At 53.7% G+C, this 22335-nt stretch overlaps 7 protein-coding genes across 7 annotated transcripts; 2 read left to right on the plus strand and 5 right to left on the minus strand.

Moving 5' to 3' along the window:
* Positions 1 to 18: 18 nt before the first annotated feature.
* PG997_000943 (uncharacterized protein) lies at positions 19 to 3278 on the minus strand (the record flags this gene model as incomplete). Its single annotated transcript, XM_066805258.1, has 3 exons — positions 19 to 1696; positions 1756 to 2179; positions 2732 to 3278. 3 exons carry the CDS (start codon positions 3276 to 3278, stop codon positions 19 to 21), a joined length of 2649 nt encoding a protein of 882 aa, XP_066675031.1.
* Positions 3279 to 5732: 2454 nt separating this feature from the next.
* Positions 5733 to 6514, minus strand: PG997_000944 (RuvB-like helicase 1; the record flags this gene model as incomplete). The annotated part of the gene is made up of 3 exons (XM_066805259.1): positions 5733 to 5865; positions 5960 to 6291; positions 6380 to 6514. 3 exons carry the CDS (start codon positions 6512 to 6514, stop codon positions 5733 to 5735), a joined length of 600 nt encoding a protein of 199 aa, XP_066675032.1.
* A 2-nt stretch (positions 6515 to 6516) lies between these two features.
* On the minus strand, positions 6517 to 7357 carry PG997_000945 (RuvB-like helicase 1; the record flags this gene model as incomplete). The annotated part of the gene is made up of 2 exons (XM_066805260.1): positions 6517 to 7146; positions 7214 to 7357. 2 exons carry the CDS (start codon positions 7355 to 7357, stop codon positions 6517 to 6519), a joined length of 774 nt encoding a protein of 257 aa, XP_066675033.1.
* Positions 7358 to 8514: 1157 nt separating this feature from the next.
* Positions 8515 to 8790, plus strand: PG997_000946 (uncharacterized protein; the record flags this gene model as incomplete). Its single annotated transcript, XM_066805261.1, has 1 exon — positions 8515 to 8790. One exon carries the CDS (start codon positions 8515 to 8517, stop codon positions 8788 to 8790), a length of 276 nt encoding a protein of 91 aa, XP_066675034.1.
* Positions 8791 to 9386: 596 nt separating this feature from the next.
* On the minus strand, positions 9387 to 10942 carry PG997_000947 (integral membrane protein DUF6; the record flags this gene model as incomplete). The annotated part of the gene is given in 2 exon segments (XM_066805262.1): positions 9387 to 10272; positions 10290 to 10942. The coding sequence occupies 2 exon segments, from the start codon at positions 10940 to 10942 to the stop codon at positions 9387 to 9389; spliced, it is 1539 nt and encodes a 512-aa protein (XP_066675035.1).
* Positions 10943 to 12512: 1570 nt separating this feature from the next.
* On the minus strand, positions 12513 to 13131 carry PG997_000948 (transcription initiation factor IID; the record flags this gene model as incomplete). The annotated part of the gene is made up of 2 exons (XM_066805263.1): positions 12513 to 12985; positions 13071 to 13131. 2 exons carry the CDS (start codon positions 13129 to 13131, stop codon positions 12513 to 12515), a joined length of 534 nt encoding a protein of 177 aa, XP_066675036.1.
* A 702-nt stretch (positions 13132 to 13833) lies between these two features.
* Positions 13834 to 14152, plus strand: PG997_000949 (uncharacterized protein; the record flags this gene model as incomplete). Its single annotated transcript, XM_066805264.1, has 3 exons — positions 13834 to 13943; positions 13994 to 14075; positions 14129 to 14152. Coding segments are annotated over 3 exons (216 nt in total), but the record flags the coding sequence as incomplete, so codon positions are not given.
* Positions 14153 to 22335: the final 8183 nt, after the last annotated feature.

A 22335-nucleotide genomic window follows, 5' to 3' on the forward strand; every position in this document is an offset into this window, starting at 1 on the left:
CTTTATTCATGCAGAAACTCACATAACCGCGGGTCTCTTACCGCCACTCCCACTCCCACTCCCACTCGCCTTGAAACTGCCATTCCGCACCCACTCCATGATCTCGAACCCCAGTCGACGCTCCAGTCTCTCGTCCACATGCACTTCCGATACCGCCGGAGCCGTGGCATCTGGTGACGGAGAAGAAGAGGGCGGCGGCGCGGCGGGTCCAGGCACGCGCAGCACCACGACGGCCGGGTTGACGAACTCGACGCAGTTGCTGCCGCGGCCCTCGTCGAGCTTGACGTAGATGGTCAAGTCCGGGCCGACAATGCCGCGCCACAGCGTCGCCACCCACTTCCAGTGGTCCTCGGTCTGGTACGCGTCCTTCATGGGCAGCGTGGTGGCATAGCGGTCGCTCTGGGTCAGGGAGTAGCCCGTGCCGAGGACTGCAACGGGAAGCTTACTGTCGTTGGCGGGTGAGGGCTCAGGCTTGGTGGCAGCAGTGGTGGTGCCGCCGTCCTGTGCGGAGGTAGAAGGGTTTCCTCCTACTGGGTTCGTGGTGACGAACTTGACGAGCTCTGCGGACGTGTCATGCCACTTCAAAATCTGGGTCATATAATTCGCCATGGGGTTGACAGGGGTCTGGTTGCTACTATCTTGGGCAGAGCGAATTTCTCCAACCTTGCCACCATCCGTTTCCTGTTCTGGGGAGGACGAGCTCAGGCTTTTCGAATTGCCATGACTTTCATCTGCACTAGGGCCATTCCATGTTCTCACAACGCATTCGCCAGAGATGCTCAGCGCCTTCTCCACCACGGCAGCGACTTCCTTGAGCAGTCCAAGCGCGTCCGCGGCCCCCTCAATGGCAATAATAGGCCCTCGCGTCTCAAGCGGCGTCGCAGGCGGTCTGAGGGGTGGGCTGATGGCACGCAACATGTTCAGCTTGTACATGTAGTTATGTGTCCAGCGCGACGGCGGCGGAGTTGAGCTATGAGCTTGGGGGTGCCGTGGTTGTTGCTGGTGTTGTTGCTGCTGCTGCTGTGCTGCCTGCTGGCTTTGACGCGCTACCTGCTGATGGTGTTGTTGCTGTTGCGTGGGCTGTTGAGGCATGCCATTCTGCATTATGCCTAACCCGGCCATGGTGCCTGGGTAGGCACTACCGGCAGCAGTTTCTGGAGCTGAGTTCATGTTCGGTGAATTCGGTAGTTGTGTCTGCAATGGCGGCAGCCTCAACGACTCGTCAAACCCGCCACTCGACCGCGATGGAGTTTGTGCCTGGCCGGGATGCGAGATGGAAGGGCGAGGGGGTGGCTGCATCTCCACCATACCGTTACTTGATCGGTATGGCGTCTGTGGCACGCCGCCTCCCATGCCACTTGACGAGGGCCGAGGCAAACGGCCTGCTCCTCCCGTATTGCCCTGATACGGCCCTTGTGGTCCGAACCCGCCACTAAAAGAAGGCCGGTGGTTTAGTTGCCCGTGTCCTGTCTGTTGCGGGTACCTCGGGTCACCTGCTCCCGGATACGGTGCCCAACCCATTGGCGGCGAGCCCGGCATGTACGCGCCGCCTCCGTTCACGCGTCTCCGTTTTGCCATGTTCTCCGGGTGCGTGGGCGACGCCATGGACATCATGGCGTAGTCTTCTTCAATGTCCCGCAAGTGCGGCTGTGTGTAGCGGCGCCCATGGCTGTCGACCGACATCATGCTCGCGGAGCTACCCCGGCGCATCAAGTGATCTGTCTCTATGACGCGCGGGTTGTGCGTCATATACACCGGCATGTGGCCAGGGGGTTCCCCGCCATCGACGGCGTATGGGCGGATAGGGGTAGAGGTGGTGGTGGTGCGGCCGCAGCAAACGGCGTGGACGGTGTCCGTGGCGTCGCGATGTACCGACCGCCGCACTTGTTGCAGCGACTGGGATCTTCTCCCGCCGCCGTGGTCTTGTGGACAGCGCTGTTCGCGTTGCCGCTGTTCTGGTTCTGGTGCTTCCCGCCTCGGCGCGGCTGGTACCGGTAGTCCGGGTACTGGCGCTGGTGCCTGACCTTTTCCTCTTCGGCGAGCCGCTTCCACGAGTTCTTCACTTCCTCCGGCTGCTCGCGCCACTGCTCCCCGATCAACTTGGAGATATCTGGGTTTGCAAGACCGGGGTTCTTGGCTGCTACGATGGCTTGGTAGTGTTGACGGTAGAGGATGAATGCTGGTTTTCAAACAGACGGGTCAGTATTTTTTCAACAACTGTTTTGTTCAACAGAGCTCTGGAAATTGACTTCCCAAGGTCTGAAACATGAGCTGAACGCTATCAAACAAAAGTGAATAGGGGCTTGGGGGTATATGACAAAAAGAACTAAAATTGGAATTCTTTTTGGGCCAACTAAGAAGTATTAGTCTCTTTCATGAGTCCTCCATAACCCGTTCCTTTGCTCCACGCAAGGGGCAACCCACAAAGAGCCCGGCCAAGGAGCAGTGGCCATCTTGGGGCATTGAGTAGTTTCCCCTTGGCAGGACAAGTGTATCGTCTTTTTGTTGATTAATTGACAAAGAGCAATTGTCCAGCACTCACTAAATTCCCCATCGAGTGACAACGTGAACGTCGGCTTGTGACTTTGGGCGACGTCTGGACCTGGATGGAACACGTAGAAAGGAACACACGAAAAGAAAAAGAGAAGAAACCAGCATCAAGTTAAGAGAGGGGAGCATTTTGTAGATACACTAAACTTGAATATTAGGAAGAGAACAAAGTCTGACATACCGTTTCGAGGCCGTGGAACTTTCGGCGCCTTTGTACACAAACAGATCAAGTCTCGCGGTCCGCCGCCAATGTCCAGCGGCGTCGCCAGAGACGACCGGCCCGACGCCGGTGTGTAGAGGCCCAGGTCCTGGAGCCGCGGGTGCTTGTTGGCTTCGTAGATGTCTATGCTCGCGGCCCTCTTGCGAAGGCCCAATTTCGCCGTCGTCGCTGTCGAGGACGGGGAGGCTGAGCCGTCTTCGTTGTTGTTGATGATGTTTTGGTGGTGTTGTTGGTCCTCGTCGACGGTTGTTGGCCTTCTACTGATAAGATTGCTACTATTTTCGTGGGTGTTGAAGTCATTTGACGGTGTTGAGGAGTAGTGTGGAGGATAAGGGAGATGAGGGGGTGCCGAAGCTGGCGGTGGTATATGCAGAGGTGATGGTGTAGGTCTTTGTTGTTGTTGTTGAGGGTTGTTCTCCTCGAAGCGATTTTGCTGTTGGGATTGTGGTGGTGGTAACAGCAAAGGAGGGTGTGGAGGAAAGCCAAGGCCGTTTCTAGATGTGGCCATGGCAGGTTGGCTCATAGGCCTTGTTAGTGAGGAAGGATCGCCACCGGATGAGACCAGGCCATCATCGTTGCTGTTGCTGCTGGTAAAGGGACCAGGCGATGGTTGAAGTATATGCGGGTGATGAAGCGGCTGCGGATCTGTCGTAGTGGTGGTGGTGGTGGTGGTGGCGATACTAGAATGTGTCGAGTTATTGCCGGCTATGTCTGCCATGGTTCAAAATCGGCAAGGGGATGATGGGATGGGGGCGTGTTGCCATATGCCAGTGTCACTCTTGCTTCTTCGTCTCGTTGAGATAGGGCCCTGTGTCTCGTTTCCCTCTTCCGTCCCTGTTTCCCGCGTGTTTCGATTACGGTCTGTCCTCTCTCTCTCTCTCTCTCTCGACAGCGTTGGTAATGGGGAGGAGCGAGTTGTGGGAGATTTGACAAACGGGGAGACCGCAGATAGTTGTGGACCAATAATAGGAGGATGAGAGACATCCAACGCTCTCAAGTCTCGCGTCGCCTACAAACCGCTGAAAAGTTTTGTCTCTCTTGCCTGTAATACGCACACCAAAGTCGTGGTCGTCGTTATTGTAATTGCTGATAGAACTCGAAAACCCAGCCACCTGAATAGTCTCGGGATCAAGGTAGTGTTGATCAGGTATCCCCGTCCAGGTAAAGTATTGATGGACTTGACATATGATGAAGGGAAGTAGTTGTTACTGAGAGACAGAGATAGTAAGAAGCAAGGCGAGGGGGGGTGCTATTGTGTATATGATGTCTTGAGTAATTGTATTGTCTTCCCTTGAAGTACCTTCTTCTTTCTTTCTTCTCACTTGCGGTCCCTTGTTGTTCTGGGGGGTAGGGGTAGGGTAGGGTAGGGGAAGAAAGACACCACACAGGCAAGAATACAAGGGCTGATGGGGTGGGAAGGCGTCGGTAGGATCAGATACGCCTCCGCAGAACAAAAGACAGGTATCAGAATAATGAATTGATCATAGTTGGGCGCGGGAAGAGAGCACGAAGTGGGTAATGGTTTGGGAATGGTGCGAAGCCGGCAAGACTTGGGGATAGAGAGGGGAGAGAGATGGGGTCTTTCCTCCAGTTGCGTCAAATGAAAGAAAGAGAGCAGGACTAAGGACTTGTTGGAATTGTTCTCTTTGTGTTGGCAGTTGAAGAAAGTGGGCTTTCTCTTCGTTGCCGTCTCTCTTTTTCTTTCTTTCACCTCTCTCCCAACAACGATGTGCCACCACGACTCTCCTGTCCATGGGCGAAAGAACAAGTGACGATGATTATGATGAAAGGCTACGACGAGGCGACGGAGAAGCTGCGGGCACGAAACAATGGTGAGCCTATCCCTGTATCATCGCTGCCGCTGTGTCTAAGTTGACGGGAGGCGGGATGGCGAGAGTGATGTGCTGTACATCGAAAGGGGGCAGGATGAGTATGGATGTGGCCTGTAAGCCTGTAAACCTCCGGTCCCTCAGATGTCTTGATCGCAGTCCCGATGACGATCTATTTCCTCATATCTCATCTGTCGTATGTCCCGGGGCTTGGAAAGCAGGTTAGAGGAGGGGCGTATGGGCAGAATTGGGCAAGCCAAACCGTCAGAGACCAGTATTGGGCAGGCATATGTCTCGGGAATATACTGAGCGTCCAAGCTGTTGCAGATAGGGCAATAGCCACATCGATGCCTCATATTCCCCTCATCCATTTTCTTTGTCCCGGGGTCTGCGTTTGTAATGCCGTTTCCGGGATAGGCGGGTGTGCATCTCGGTCATAGCCCGCCAAGCGAGACATTCATCAGAGGGGAGATATAACAGAAAAAAACGACACACGAGCAGAAGGGCGTGTACCATAATCCAGCCAACCGACAATCCGAGCAGTCTAGTATAAGAAGAAGTCGACTTTAGCCATGCGTCTGCTGCCATAGTAGACAGCCATGTTGAGGGTTTGTTGCACAACCCATAAATGCATTGCTAGGTCTGTTACCGCCTGGAATGCTGCTAGCATTGCATGCGCCCTTTGCACGCGCACTGCAGAGAAATTCCACGTGCGGACGACTGGCCATGTCGTACTTGCAATTGTTGTTTTTCAGCACGTACAAATAGTCACCTTCTCATCATCTTCGCTATTCCTGGTTGTCGTCGTTTTCAAGCTTCGTAGTGTCTTGAATCTTGAGGCTCCAAAAATATAGAATTAGCAATGATCACGGCCAGCCCCAGGTTACACAGTGAGTGGTTCGTTCGTTCTATTACACAACAACGACGAACATCAACAACTTCTATCGAATAACCAGTGAAATTTTTCTGAGACTCCAAACAACGCCCATTAGTTTTGTTCCTACAGCCAGTTCTTCCCTTAACATTCGCTACATCCAAGTGGCAGGTTTTCTCGTCTTCATTCGCCGGGCCAACGGACAACGGATACGTTTTCCGTTTTTGTCTCAGCTGTTCCCACTTTACCTGTCTATGGTTCAGGAAAGAAATCCACGTCCTGTCTCACTGCTCAATATACTGGCACTGCGACGGGCATCGAGGAACAAGTCCTCGCATTCGGCCACATCCTTGATATCAATTTCCTTGCGTCCGTTGATTCGGGCGAGAATACTATTTGCTTCATGTCAGCTCTCCTTCATTCACAGACCGACACTTGCTCTTGTAGGGATATGCTGGATAGACGAAAGAACAGGGAAAGACCCACCTTGCAGGGGTAAGCAACTGAAGACAGTATCGCAGACTAATCCGAACTCCGTGCTCGGCAAGCTTGTCAATGGCAGCATCGGAAATAGCCACACTCTCGGTCGTTGCCCGGATGCGCACAATGCGCTTGATCTCATCGGCGTCGTACGGCGTGGTTGGGATAATCAGCAGGCGGGCCAAAAAGTCCGGAGGAATGCCATGGGCGGCGACAATGCCATCCGTGCCGCGGATCGTGCACATGCCTCGATTGGAAGCAAGGACCACGATGGGCGAGATGGAAGACTCGAGAGCCCTGTTGAGATAGGTAAAACACTCAATGTCAAGCATGTGGGCCTGCAGTTTGTTTGTCAGTCCAGTCCAATAGCTCGGCGCTTTCGCTAACGGCCGCCGAGGAATTCACGTGTTGGTTTGGGATGCATACCTCGTCAATGAACAGCACACCGGGCACCAGCTCAGCTACGCCCTGGTCAATGTACTTGCTGACCACCTTGTTGATCTCCCCGCGCAGCTTGTCGGTGATCTCCGTCATCTTGGGCTTCATGAGCTGGCCCATCATGCTCATGATGTCCTGCCGCCTTGCGGGCGGGCGTTGGCGACATCAAGGTCGTGCAGGGTCACATCCTGCACAATCTCCTTCTTCTTGTGCACCTCGCCCTTGGGAATGGGCACGTACTCCTCCGCCTCCAGATCGAACTCGGTCGCGTATGCGTCTGATCGTCCCACACGCTTGCAGGCACCTGTGTTGGCTTCGATGTAGACGACATCACCGACCGTGACTCTCTCCTTCTGGATAGCCTCGTATATGCTGGGGTCCAATCGTAACTTCTTCTGGCCCTTTGCGCTCTTCAGTCCGATCAGCAGGGTGCTGATGGTCTTGCCGTAGCCACCGAGCGGGTTCTCCGCCTCTTCGGGTGTAAGCTCTGTGACCTCGCCTTCGTAGACCTCCTTCGTTTCGCGGACCTTCAGGCCAATGGCTCTTCGGAAGTTCTCCATCAGGACCTCGGTCTTCTTGATCTCGCTCGAGTAGACTTCGCTGCCGACGATGGGGCAAAAGGGCACCTTGGTGCCGAGCTCGTGGCTGAGGGCGAGCGCAACCGCCGTCTTTCCGGTTCCAGGGCCTCCGGCAAGTAACACACCTCGTCCTGCCATCTTCTGTGCCCGAATCAAGTCGACGACTACACCTGCAGCCTATGTGATTGAGGACGTGTTAGTATCGCATCAGGACTGGCGGCTTGTTCGCATCGGAGGAGCATACCTCTCTGGCGCCGGCTTGGCCGACGAAGCCGCTTGCTTGCTTCTCAGCAGTGCCATCTGACTTCAGCCCCAGGCCTCGGATGTGTGTATGCGCCGCCGTGCGGTTTTCGCGATTGTTACCCTTGATCTCGCTGATTTGAACCATCTTGACGGACTCGAGGCTCAAAAGCCTGCGGGAAAGCTGGCGAGTATTTGCTCTGGTTTTAGTGATGAAGCTGCAGCGGTGGTGCTTCGGGTGCTTTGCTGGTGTTTGGGCGGTGGATGGAGATCGAAGAATGCTGTAATTGCGGCAGGTGAAGTTTAAGCGGGCTGGAGGTACTGGAAGCTGCAGCTTCCAAGCTCGCGAACTTTCTTTTTGGCGTCGCGCCCGGAACGCCCAATCAACTGGTTGCGCTAGTAGTACCTCAGTACTTCCAACCGTCCTTCATGTGGGTTTTGCGCCACACTTGCTGGAATGGGGCTCTGGATTTCATCTTAGGTAACGAATTGAACACCTGCTGTCTCCAACCACTTACAATTGCCATTTCTAGCAACAGTCTCTAATCGGTAATATTGGCCATTTGTTGGTAACCTATGTGTCCATCTGTATGATTATCTGAACTTTTTCAGTTCCGCCATTGCTGTAGATCGAGCATGTTATTCTGTCCCTCTCGCCTTTGGTTGGCCAAGCCACACATGTATCCAGTATCCCAAGTCTCCTGTGGCGCTTACACCACGCAGCACGCAGGCTCCATGGTTGCAGAAGCCCTTCTCCAAAGAACCACAGTCATGACTTGATACCAATTGTCATTGCATTTTGTTTATACATATACCTCTATAATTGATTGTGGTGGTTTGTTACGTGTTCTCCTAGAGTCATGATGATAGACGGGGCGTATTTGGTCAACCTTGTTCCAGGTTGTACAATACTTCACGTACGTTTAGCAACAATCAGAATCCATAACTGCGAACCTGTGACTGGTAATCTTGAAGACTGTTGAGATATAATGTCTGCATTGTCTTCTCTAAGCGAGCGTCCAGAACTGAACTGGACCCAAGCTGGTAGCCTTTCTCCGTAAACGAACAACGTTAGCTAGGTAACTTCTTTACGAAAGCGCCTAGCTTCAAAGAGTACAAGCACCGTATTGTGAATATTCATTCATAGCAAAGTAACATCGATCTTCGACACAGGAAGGATAAATAATGGTCAAGTCCTAACCTCCAAAGCTCTGGACAGGCTGAAGTTGTTCTACAATCCATCGCTGGCAGCAATTTCCTACGGTGCATATACCAACCCAGACATTCATTCATCACTGAAACACCATGGTCAGCTCAGGTTCTTCCAGAAAGGGCGGTTGTACCAGGGGAGGCTTTGGTACGAACAGGGCGAGTAAGAGCGTCGACACTTCCACTGCCACGACTGATAAAGTCAAGTCGAATGGCAGCGGTGACAGCGGCAGCTCTAAGAAGATGCCTTGGAACGACCCCAATAATAAGTACAAGGTTGACTGGGCTAGGTTCGAAGCGGGACATCCCAAGGACCGTCCTATGAACCATAACCAGAAGAAGCGGCCACGGCCTGAGGTTTATTCGGATTAGCATATAAAACCCGGCTGCGATCATAATGAGTGGCCCGATGCCCAGCACGGGGAATTCTCGTCGTACGTTGGCTCCTTTCTATGGGAAAGTCTGGCAGTCAACTGTCCACCTGAAGTCAATGAATTTCGGCCCTTTGGGATGATAAAATAAGGCGGGAAAACTGATGGCAGTTCTAGGCACGACCTGGCAATACAAAAGGATTCATCACCATTTTCATATAATCTGTATTCTAAATTCCGTCTCGTCCCCTGGTTGTGACTGCTGTGCGTCGTAAATATTTCATGAAAGACTGGCTAAATACTTAAACATGCCATTGCCAACTATCCATTACCAGTCAGCTATCCCACAGTCGACCATCCCACAGTCGGCCATTTATACCGTCATTGGTGACGTTGTTGCCGGCTAGTAGTCACTGATTATCCACTTCGAGCTCGACATTGACATTAAGACACTTGAACGAACATGATTGGGCTTACTGAATAATAGTAGAGTAAACGAGTTTATCCAATAGAGGCCTCTCATCACCAAAAACAATTTATTTGACGCCCTGACCCACGTACACCGAACCAAATACCATATCCATACCATTTCTAGCCTTACAATCTCTCCAACCGATCCCCTTTAGTCGTACGATGACCATCATCATCGCCGTCCGCATCGGCTAAACCAGTCTCATCTAACGACTCCAACAACACGACCCCTTCCTCCGCCGCATCTATGTCGTACTCCCGCATCTGCTGCGAACGACCCGTCTCCCCATCCCCACCCTCCTGCTCCTTGCCACCGTTGTCTTTCGTGACGACAACCCAGAGGGCACTTCCCACAATAAGCGCACACCCCACGATGGTGACCCAACCCATATGATCCCCAAAGAGCCAGCGATCGAAGCCAGCCGAGAAGAGCATATTCGTATAAATCATAGCCGTCGCCCTATTCGCGCCCGTAGTCTTCCCTTTCTTCTTCTTTCTCCTCCTCCCTCCTTCCTCGCCGTTCACCTCCTCCTCACCATCGGCCGACGAAGAAGTAGACACGGCGATCCCACTCGTCATGAGGAACTGCGTCGCGAAGCCGCACATGCTGATAAGCACCAGCATGCCGGCCTGGCGCCAGGAGGCGGGGAGCGCGAACCGCATGAGCGGCTGGTCGAGGTCCAGCACGGGCCCGAGGACCAGGGCCGCCGTCGTCACGACCGTGCAGCCGGCGCTGAAGTAGTTGACCGAGATGAGGGTGTGGGCGCGGGTACCGATCTGGCGCAGCGTGACGATGGTGAGGGCGCCGCCGAGGACGCCGATCAGGGCAGACACGAGGGCGATCAACCGTTCCGCCGGGGTGGGCTCCGTGGTGGTGGTGGTGGTGGTGGTGACCGAGGCAGCCCCTCCTGTTGCGGGGGAAGTGCCATTGCCGCTGAACAGCACGCCCCCGCTACCGACCCATCCACCGAACCGGCCCCCGCGATGGTAGTAGTCGGATCGTCCGCCGGAGCTGCGGTCGTTGCAGACAGCAAAGAGAGCGGGCGGGCAATCAACACGACGCCGGCCAGGGCCAAGAAGGAAGCCAGCTGCTCCCGGCGCGTGAACCGGTCGTGCAGGAAGACATGGCACAGGTACCCCGCCAGCGTCGGGGCCAGGAAGGAGATCACGACGGCCTCAGCAAGCGGGAGGTAGATCATGGAGTACCACAGGCCGTACAGACCCAGGAACCCCGCGACGCTGCGGGCCACGAGCAGGCATCTCACGGCCCGGATGCCGAGTATTTCATCCTCCCAGCTAGCAATTCTGCTCGCGCCGCCGTTGATGATGCCCCCACGTCTGAGTTGGAGCGCGCGTCTTCTCCTGCGTCGGCCGGAGTAGTATGTCCAGAGCCCGCTGAAAAGGGTCGTGGTGCTCATGCGCCAGAAGAGGATCATCATGGGGTGCATCGGCCCCGTCTCAGCGTCGAGCTCGAGGAGGCGTGTGACGGCGCTCATGAGGGCGGCGAAGAACTGCGAGAAACAGACGAGGAGGGGCCCTGGTTGCGCCGCCACGTCTGGACCAGATATGCCCTGCTTGCTGCTGCCCGACCCACTATGCCAGTATTCTTCTCGGCGGCGGTATACCCTGGGGGTCCGACGAAGGACATCTGCGAGCTGGGGGCTGGGGACAGCGACAGGCATCGTATACCACTGTTGTTGTTCATCCACGGTAGCGACGACGATGGCAGCGGCGAGAGCCGGCCATCTTGCTGGAATCGGCTTGCAGGAAGAGTCTCTGTCGCGGAGACACCTGGGCCAAGAAGTTCTTTCTCTTTGTCGTTACTTGGGGTCCGGCCAGTCGTTATCGGGCGGCCCCGGCGCCCTTGGTTTTCGATATGCATTTCGGAGCGATTATGGTTTATTTGAAAGAGAACAGATAGTCAAAGACACCAACGTCACTCGTGGTTTCTCCCCCTTATCTGGGGAGGCTATAATGTAAGTGGTACCGGAAATTGCGTAAACGTTGCGGTGTATAATTCCCTCAGGAGGAGCTTTTAGGCATCGCAGAACCAGGCGCCAAAAGAGAGCACAAATGTGATGTTACGTATTGCGTGCCAAACTGAATTCTTGTGTTATAAAGTAGAGCAAGTCTGGAAGAATGGGTCAAATTTTGTAGTACACTGTAGCAACTTCACCGACAGCGGCTTTCTAACAACAAATGTTACATGATAGCAAGATAATAAGAGCCAGTAGACCTGAACAATACAGCGAGAAAACAGTTCCAATGAGGACCGCACTCTGTTTTCCCATTTTTGTACCTGCAAGGGCGTCGCAGTGTGTGCCACTGTGGTTAGGCTCGCCATGGGGAATGGATGTTGGTGAACCTAATCTTCTGGCCTTGGACAGGTACTGTTGGAGACGGGCACGCAAACAGTGGCGAGTGGATGGACCCAGATTATCCAGATTAAACGAAGCCGCACATGGGGCCAAGCGGTCGTCGCCAGCAATGGTTAGGGTAGTATAAATGGAGGGCGTGACGGGGCCTTGAGGGGAAGGAAGAAGTGATGGGGAATGCAGCTCCATGTCAGCAACTGCACGCATCATGAACATGACTCTCCAAAGGATACCCTCTTAGGTACACAGACCGAGGGGCGCCTACCAGTTGGGAAAATCATATGGAAGATCCAAGTGAGAGCCGCCAGGATTCGAGGCCCTTTGCGCTGATAGGACGCACAAGGGTGGGGCTGGCCTATTCAGGATTGCCGGCTCTTGTGGTTGGTTGCATCGATCACCGATATCGCCGGATTGGAGCTCCCGCTTGTCCGTTAGCGAACGAATCGGCGAAGCCCCGCTGCGGCATGGGGCTGCGAGGGGGGCCTAACCGGCTGGACCGGCGCATACGGCGGCCGTGGTGGCTGGGTTTCTGACTTTCTTGGAGGTGTAGCTCTGGAAAACCCATATCCCCAACAGGTTAATATGGCCTCGTGCGTCAGAGGGCTGGAGGGCTAAACTTTGAAGACAGTGTTACTGGTGTTTGATACACCAAGTCCCAGGAGTAACACTATAAGCCAATGAGCCCAGCTCGATGAAGGGAGAAGGGCGAAGTCCGAAGCAAAATGGAAGTGCCGAAAAATCTGTATTCACATGCAAACTAGCATGGTAACTTGTAATATATCCGTAAACCGAACGCCGTCGCTGTGCATTGCACCCCTAAAAATGTATCAGGCTGCCGTAGCAAGCAAATTTATGCCCTCTTGCAACGCAATTTCCACTACACTGCGCTGCCCCCAATCTTCCTCTTTTTTCGTGGCCCATCCTGGCTCTTCTTGACGCTATCCATTATATCCTCGTCGTCATCGTCGAGGCCCAACAGCTCGTCGTCGCCATGGACCTGCGAGCCGGACGCCGCGGCCTGGTTGGCCAGGCCGCCGATGAGCCCGCCCGCCTCGTCCTTGCCCTGGCTCTTGAGCACCGCGTCGTCGTCCGGCTGGAAGGCCCTGCGCATTTCCTTGATATGTTTCCGCTTCTCGACCATGGCGGCCACGCGGCCGAGGTACTGTGGGTTCCGCCGCAGCGAGAACTCGAAGTCGTCGAACTTGAGCTTCTGGCGGCTGGCGTACTGCGCGTGCTGGCTGGCCTCGAAGCAGACGCCCTCGAGGAACTCGGTCATGATCTCGTCCATGACGCGGACGGTGTCGGGAAGCGGCTGGGGCACATCTCCGTAGGCATACATGAGCGCAGAGACTGGAAAGAATAACATCGCGTTAGACAACGATCCGTAGAAGGATTGGTCGGTGCGCCATAGAGCACCTGAGGGGAGAAAGCTTACGGTCTTTAGCCGCGAACGTCTCCTTTCCAACGTTCTTTCCCGCTCGCGCACGAGGCTCCATGATGGTAGATGAAGTTTGTCACGGCGAACAGTAGATGGGGTTTTGCCGAGGTTCGAATTGGTTGACGAGTCACCGTGATTGAATGACAAGTCTGTGATAAGAAGAAGATTGACACGTACGGCAGAATCCGAAATGAAGTGTGTGGTAAGGCTGTCGCAGACTTCAAAGCCAACGTCGTCGTTGTCGCAAGGCTGAGAATGAGGGTAAGATGATGAGATAATGGACCCTGTTCAATCTCCAACTCCAGTTCGCGGTAGAAAGCGCGTGTTAATTACCTCCTAGCGCTTAAGCTCCCTGTAATTCTAGGTACAGCAGATACTTCGAGGGGTAGCCAGCCAGCCAGTGACAAAATAGCGGGGCCAACCAAGCAAGCTGAAAGCCAGCTGGGGGAAGGAGCTCCGGATAAACTTCGTACTTACCACATGTCAATTAGATCACCTACCTATCTCCAGGCAGGCGCGCAAGCTGGCCTTCATCACGTACATAAGGCAGAGCTTCAGCAACTGGAGGTCGACGAGCGCATCGAACTTGATTCCCCAACAAGGCTCTACGATTACACGCGCACCAACTCACTGCAACGCGACAACCTCCAGCCCCTCTCAAGATGGTAGGCGCAGCTCCCCTCCTTCCATGATATCACGAAGCACCACACTGCTCCTACCAGATCCGTATGACACCTTTGCTAATGCTACACCCTTCTAGTCGGCCCTCTTCAACTTCCAGTCACTCCTGCTCGTCATCCTCCTCGTGATCTGCACGAGCACCTACGTTCACGGCATCTTCCCGACCTTCATGAACAACCACAAGCAAGGGTAAGGTCGCACCTTCCCTACAACGGAAACGGATCGCTAACGGGATGCAGGTTCATGGGTATCTTCTGGAAAGCGGCGAGAATAGGAGAGCGATTGAGCCCGTACATAAGTTTATGCTGCATCGCCATGGCCGTAAGTATTACGCTCCTGCCTTGCTGTCGCATACTGACCCAACGGATTTACAGGTCTCGATCATGATCGGCGGTTAGGACAGGGTTCGACTGGTCTGAAAGTGTTTATACGAAAAAGCGTGTTGCTGCATATTAAGGGAACGGAGTTCACGGTTGGAGGACAGGGCTCGGCATAACATATTACGCATAATCGTATTATGCTGGTTTAGCGTGCTTGAGGCGTGTAATGGCATAATGCTATCAGTTATTCCACTGATCAGTTATTTTACTTACGTTCAGTTATGCCACTAATGAACAGTTATTCCCCTGATGTTCAGTTATTCCGTTGACGCTCATGACCAAGCTACACCAGTTACGCCAGCCATACTAGCCACACTCATATACCTGCCATCGAAGCAATTGGTTGGTGTTGACTCCAGTCTCTATTTCAAATAGATATGCATTATCTGCATTATTCCAAGCGCTAGAGGAGGGCCACGCGGGTGCTTCATTTTTAGTTGGACGGGGGTTGGGCCGCGGACGAGGCTGACACACGCGGCGCGGCTGGATCAACGATGACTACTCGTAATTATACATAGCCCAGTGTACTCGCTTAAGCTACTTGTGCTATGTACATGTATATATGTATGCATGGTCATGATATGATAGCTATAAAAGGACTGCGTCACGTTTTAGCTACATTCGTGTATATATACACCTAACCTACGTGGACAGCACAGCACACCAAGAACGGCCTGCCGCATCATGTAGTCCTTACATACTAAACATCACTTAGATTAAACATTTGGTCTCCAAGGTGTAATCTCCTTGCTATTCCCTCGACGGTGCACTGCAGTTATATCGTATAGGATTGTTTCTGGTGCAAGTCCGCCTCGTCTTGGGGGTGCTCGTACACCATCTCTTCGCCCTGTGGTGTGTGGGCTGACTGGCTTTCATTCGGCCTTGAATATGATGATGGTGGTGGTGGTGGTGGCTGCCAGCATCAATAGGTAGACAGCGAACGCCGCCGGGCACTATGTAGATGTTTGATCTATATGTAATGATTAGTTGAGATGCCGAAGGTAGCCCTCAATGTCGTAGGACTCGCTTCCATGAGCTCGGCGTGCATGTGTGAATTACTAGTTGTTTGCCGATTGCCCAAAATACGGCACTCTGTCGATCCTCCTAAAGTGGTTTCATTCGTTTAAGCTGTCGTGCGAACTCAGACGCCGCAACATGCCCAGAGCGCCCTATCGCGAAGTCGGCCCTGCCCCCTCCGGTGGATGGCGTTCGTTGATGCAAGCATCGATGGTTTCGTTTCTCGTTCGTAGAACCGACCGCTCGAAGCGTTCTCTGATCACATGAACCTAGTCCAGGAACTCCAGATAGATCCGGAGGCTAGAGATCTATTTCCGGTCGACTACTAACAAGTATTCCTTCTTTGTTGGGGAAAGTCGGGGCCAAGAGCTTGGGGTCGCGTCGCACCTGATCCGCAAACACAGGCTAACTGGAGTATAGCACCACCGATGGGTCATTGTTAGTATGACATGGCTCCTTCTCCTAGTGCGTTTGGAATGCCTCGTAGCGGCCGTTGCCCCCCTGCCCAGCACCACGCCTGGACGGAGATTGTACGAATCGCACGGTCCAGAAGAGCGACTCCTTCGCACAGGCGACCCCGATCAGCCCGAGATCCCGCCTTGTTCATGCGCAGTCACCGCACTCTCACTGGACCGGCGCATCTTCATACATCGATTACTAGATTCCAAGCTGGAGTGGTGCCGGCGAGGGGTAATGTAGCCAGCCAGCCTTGGGAGGTTTCAAAACATCGGTGGATGTGGCGCATGCTCTTTTCCAAGGATGGGTATAGTACCAGAAAGCGGGAGCGCTTGGGACCAAAATTTGATGATGCCGATATTGCCAGACTATCGGCAGCAGCCTCGCGCTTGCCTACCGCATACGGCACACTGCCCACGCTGCAAGGCTTGTAGTACGATTGGCCAGCTTTAAAAGAGTAAGTTTGCGAGGTTCCGGGGGTTCCTGTTCTAGTATCCCTACAAGGCGGCCTGTTACCCAGCTTTGGGGATGGATGTCGTGAAGCGAGTTCTGGGGCGTCTGGACCAAAGTTGAAACATGGGAAGAGCCCAGCGAGAATGGATATCCGGCCTTGCAGTAGTATCACAGAGCAGGATGGTGCTCAGGCATACGCACTCTGAGCATGTTGTGCCTGGCAATGCATACGAGCCCAAGGGCAACGTGAATTGTGTCTTGTCCAGACTGACTGATCAGAAATGAGGTATTGCAAATGCTGTGACAGTGTGCTCCGTTAGGTTTTCCCGTACGTGCATGTCGTTGCAGCCAGGACGGCTGGCGGCAGCAATTCGGAAGTTTTCAACGATTTTAGACGAGGTAGTGCCCTTCAGGCCCGTCACTCACTCTTCTCCATCGACGGCTTTGCGGCAAGGACCCAGATCAAGATGGGGTTGGCGATATGTGTGGTGATGCCATCAGAGAAGTAGCATAGGACGGAGAGCATCGGGCATGGGGCGGAAGGCGGTCTGTCATTGTCTGGTCTGATAAGCTCAAACGTGCCGCACCGCAACATGCAGGTAATATGTAAGTGGGAGGATATATATCGGTGTAACCACTGGGCTAGGATCCACGACTCATGGATGGAGAGAATCCACGCTTCATCTAGTTTCTTGGCGTGTGCGGGCAGTTTCTGGATGACTGGCAACTGGAGGTGGCATGGTGACGGCGATGGCAACTCATACATATCGCCGTGCGCTCAGCGCCTATCCTATCCTGCACCAAGCCGGTCCGATAAGGGATGCATGTGTCACTATTGTGTCGCTGATGATGAAGCGCACCAAGAAGGGAGGGAACGACGACGCAGGCTGCTTACCGACCTCTACCTACCTACCTACCTGCCTGCCTTACGACGAGACGAGATGGCTCGCAGCAGGGCTTGTTCGACGGAGCACAGCTGAAAGAGGGTATTACCAACGAGCTGTTCGACGTTCCAGAAACTATGGGCACCCTGTTGGGTCTCCAGATACCTGGCTTGTGTCTTACTTTCTTAGTAACCCGTGGAATATCGCCTATTCCGGGGGTAATTGTCGAGACGTCACTCGTGATTATTCTGCCTTGAGTCCCGTTTGGTCGTTTGCGCTAGGAGTCCGTTGCGACAGTTACAGCGATGTCCCATGTTGTTACCTACCATCCCAGCATTGTGCTGGCCGTCACTTCAAACCCGCATGGCCAGACAGGGTGGCTATCTCCGACCCGCCAAAGAGAAGGAAAGGAAAGACAAAATAAAAGACCGGGTGACACATTACCCGTGCTTGCCGTCGCTACCGTTGATGTTATGTTTTGTTGTTGTTGTTATTGTCGTCGTCGTCGCCGCCGTTATTGCTGCTGTGATTGTTTTTTGATATGCACACATAAATAATAGTTGTGTTGGTTCAATAACTCTGTCAACTCTATCCATCCGCGGGACCAGAATTGCCGGATGTGTGGTTTCGGGTAGACTCGAGAGAGATAAGAGAGAGATCGTCTGCAAGCTAAAGCAGAAAAGCAGGAAACGACGCTGACTAGGACCTAGGGCGGTAGCCAGCAATACGAATACCGTAATTATAATATATCGGCAGGAGTCTGGTTCTGGTTCTGGCAGGCGCTATCCCGCCTTGCGCATTTTCAGCGAAGATTCCCAAGGGGCGGGCGTGGGTGGCGCGGGTACCTTTTTTGCGTTTGCGGGTCGCCCGCCTCATGTTGGCCATGCGGAAACAGGCACCAGGGCAAGGGTGGTCGCCGTTTAATTGGCCTTCGCGAAGCCCGATCGAGCCGTACGTTATGGTAAGACCAATACCATGTTGCCATGCCACTGTGCAGACAGCAGAGGACTGGGCAGAGGGCACTGGAGGGGGGTGTGAAGACTTCCAAACCCACCCAAGACGGAGGCAGCGAGGAAGGGCTTTCGGGATCTGCACGCATACAGCCATGGTTTCTGATGGTTGCGTTGAACGTCTTCCTCTCAAACGTGCCCTGACTCATGGAACGGTCCCTGCTGACTGGGCCGCTACACCCATGCCTGCCCACTGCTCTTTTCCTCTCGACGTTCTGACAAAGGTAATCAGATCGTTCAATGGGTTCGAGCTCGACAGAGGGCTGGACTGTCGAGGGAGAGGAACAGAAGGAGGAAGATGCAAAAGGTCACAAAGTGGTGTATGCGTTCGGGAAGGGCAAGGCAAGGCAAGGCATCCCAAAACCTAGCCATGACTACTACCTACCTGGTAGCATTGTATGTATGTAGCTAGCACCTCACCCAAGCGTTACGAGTGTCCGGCTACCGGCCGCCTCGCCCTTCAGAGACGGATTTGGGGGCCTCGTCCCCGTGTTTGATATAGCAAGGTAACTCTCGCTTGCATTCAAAAGCATCGATGGTGCCATGCCAGCCACACCTTGGGAATGCGGATGAGAGCACTGAGCAAGCGAGTCGCCCTGGCCGCCATGGCCCATTGGGATGATGGAATGGACAGCATGTATCGCCCTCGACAGGTAAATATTGTGATTTGTGTTTTATTGGCTTCAAAGCTGTTGTTGATGAAGTCTGATCGGCATGCAGCCAATGATCACACACACGCACACACACAATTATCAGACAGACAGACATATATAATAAATGTAGTTTTAGTGCACACCCACCCCTCCTGCGGTGTAAGTGTTGCACGGCTAGCAATTTACGTAGAATATTGTGACGCGCCGATAAGTCCGGGAGCATTTGACTGATGGCATTACTCGGGAGGTTATATACTTGGAAACATCCCTAAAAATAAGTTGGATCATCAACTCGTCAATATCAGTCGAAAACTGCAAGTGCGCATACCAACGCATAAGCGTCCAGCCATGCGCATAAATTGAGCCACAGCATCCTTTGCTTTGGCAATAGGATTGCTGCGGCATGGTGCTCATAATGAGCGCTACTGGCTGCAGCGCCTGTGCATACACAAGCAGCATGAGTTGCGCGCATTACGCTCAAGGCCCGTGGATCGGCGATGCTGGTCGGTTCTCTCGTGATGCTGATGCCGCGGCGCTGCATATAGAGTGTCATTATTAGCTGACTGCGAGTCGCAGATTGGATGTCGCTTTCAGCTCCGTTTTATGCAGGGTCTTTCCGGCTCCAGTTAATCAATGGTGGTTTTGGGTCCGTTTTTATAGTAGGCCCGGACCAATTCTGCTGACTTGACCTGACTGACTGAATGCACCTCTGATCCATCCCTAACCCACGGAGGTACGACGGGGGACGAGGGACGAGGGTGGCATTGGCATGACAGCAGTTGCAGCCGTTGAGGAATTTCATCTTTTCCCAACCAGCTGCCAGCCAACTCATCCTTGCATCCAGACCCATAGAGTTGGGAATGCGCAGGAGCGAATCCCGTCCGCGCCCAGGATCCGGACCAAGCAAGCGGTTACGTACTGTATCATTGACGGTGTGTGTAGGTGTAGGTTAGGTATGGGTTATGTAGGTATGTATGTATGTTGGGTAGGCGATGAGCCCCTCGTGTATGATTCCTGGCGGATCTGTTTACCTTACCTCGTTCCATGCCGCCGCCTGCCGGCCTGAGCAGGCGGCCTCTTTTTCTTCCGCCTCTGCTCTGCACGGTGATGCGACCTCGTGGGAGTGCACCGCACCACGCAAGGATTGCTACGGTTGCAAGTTGCGGTATGTATGCGGTATGCGGTATGCGGTATGCGCCATGCAAGAAAAGAAGAGGTCAAGATGGTCGAGGCAGGGGGGGCTACCGCTTCAGACCTTCGTTTGATTCTCCGATCCTTGCCCCTCCCCAAAACAAGCCCACATTTTTGTTCTTTTTCCCTTCTCTGCTTCTGGCGTTGAAAACGAAGGTCCAACCTGTGCAGGGGACAACGCCACAAACCCACTCGTGCTAATTAAAGACGGGCTGGGTACCTGGCGAGCTGTGCTGGGAATGGAAGTCAGGTCAGCACAATTCAAGAAAAAGGGCAGGGTTGGGGGTGGTGGCTAGTCCCAGTCGCCAGTCCCTCCAAACAGCCAAGCAAAGGTCGCTCCTCTATCAAAGTTGACCCGGGTGGACGGGTACATACAGGCCTCATCTCATGACGGCGATGGGTGAGCGCACATGGGCAAATTGGGTATGTATTGGAGGAGGGGGGAGGGAGAGTGAGAAATATATTTGCTTCCCGCTTCCTTGGAAGTCGAGAGTAGAGAGGCATGCATTTGTGGATTGAAGGGAGCGAGAATGCGACCTAATAACATCACCATGCCCATGCATGCCGCACAATGTTTTACGGTAATCAGAGGATGTGTGTAGGTGGTACATGAGGTGTAGTCACACATGGCCAGATATGTACCAGGACACCCAATAGTATCATCATAACAATTCAGTCAGCTAGTGATGGGTGGCCCCTGGGACGAGGTTACATACTGCAGTCTTGCACTATGTATTGTATATTGGCTGCTGGTCTTGGTCACCGCTGATCGCCTAGCAGTAGTCGACCTCGCCCTGTAGCCAATTTTTGACCGACAAGAAGGACTAGCAGACGCCTGCAGATGGAACTGGCCTGGTTGATGAGTCGCGACTCGCTATTCGAACCCGAATGCCCACTCATCTTCGTCCACGCCGCCCTTCGCAACCACCGTCTCAAGTTCTTTAACGTGGCGATGGAACTGGACCCCGAGAGCCCCCTCCCCGGTACCCGTAGTAGTAGGCGCTGGTGCTCAACCAAAGTGTGTCAAGGTGCCCGCCCGCCTTGCTCGCTAGATCTCAGCTTAGGCTAGGAACGGGGCCACTGGCCACTCACTGGGTATCATTCATCCGCGCGCGCAGAAGGACGGAACGGAGGGGGAGAAGGAAGGGGAGGGTGTATTTTCTCCCTCCCTCTCTCTCCGTCTCTCCGTCTCTCTCAAACCGAGGATCTGCTTGGTCGCGTAGCAAAATGCAAGTGTAGTAGTGTAGTGTAAGTAAGTACATGCTACTGCTACTGCGACTGCGACTGCGACTGCGACTACCTCAGTACCACGTTCCGAGCGTTTTTGGGGCCGTCCATGGGTGGTTGGCGGGAGCAAAGCTACCTGACTTTTTGGGACTGGACGAGGGAAGATGTTATCTCATCCATCCATGCGACCATGTCAATGTATGGTATGGTATGCCGCACTATAATTGTACACACACACATACCTAGGTACGCACACACGCACACACCAAACAATACACAGGTACGCACACACACCCTAACACCCTAACACCCCCAGACCCAGTCCCGGTCTTGAGTTCCAGTAGGCTAGATCCCAGACTCCTCCTAGGTAGACTCCTCCTAGCCAGACTCCTAGGTAGACTCCTGGGCTCCTAGTAGGCTCCCCCGACTCCCAGACTCCCTGGGCCGCAAGCCACGACCGGCATGGCAATGGGCGAGGTGTGGGTGCAAAGGCGCATTGAAGTCTCAATGCTTCATATTTCCTCATTTCCCACCCCAATACAATGCCCACACCCCTTAAACAAGCCCGTGGGTACCGTATGTACGTTCTAATTTGCCTTTTTGGGGCCCTGTTTGATTTGCTTCTTTAGGAACCGAGACTGCCACTTGCGACTTCTTTCTGTTGCTCTTTTTTCCCTTCTATTTTCTCTCCTTTGCGATCAAGAAGAAGTTGTTGACTGTTGTTGTTGCTGTACATACATTGCTACTTCAATCATTACAATCTCCTTTTATCTCCGTTCCATAACATTGGGAGCCGCCCCTCTCTCTCTCCCTGCCGACTCCTCGCCCCAAACCCCCCAAACCCCGACGCTTACTTGGCCTGCTACTACTTTTAGCAGCGGTGAAAACGAGCTGGCTTTTTAAAACGCCGTAACCCGACCGACTTGCACTGCCGCCGAGTATATTCTTGCTCCTGGCTCCTCCCTTGCCGTTGTTGTGCAGAGAGCTGTCCGTCTTCCCTTTGTTGCTGGCCGTTCTCAGCTATATACATACATTGGCTGCTCACGCTCTTTTCTGGCGATTAAAGGACATTCCTTGCCTTGTCTAAGTCGTTCCTTCAAGGAATCCTCTCCTGCACGCATCCAGCCGCACCAGCTGTCCGTCAGCCCAGTTGGTTTGCATCGCAGTCGCAACTCGCAAAAAAGCTCAACCGACGTATTTGACGGGGATCAGTTGCATGTGTAAGTAAAAGTCGTATAACGCCCCAACACAACACAGCACCACAACAAACCAGGCGACTTCCCGCTCGCTTCCCGCACCAGGCAAACTGC

Source organism: Apiospora hydei, assembly GCF_038363865.1.
Source record: "Apiospora hydei strain CBS 114990 chromosome Unknown utg000002l_segment0_segment0, whole genome shotgun sequence".
Taxonomy (NCBI): domain Eukaryota; kingdom Fungi; phylum Ascomycota; class Sordariomycetes; order Amphisphaeriales; family Apiosporaceae; genus Apiospora; species Apiospora hydei.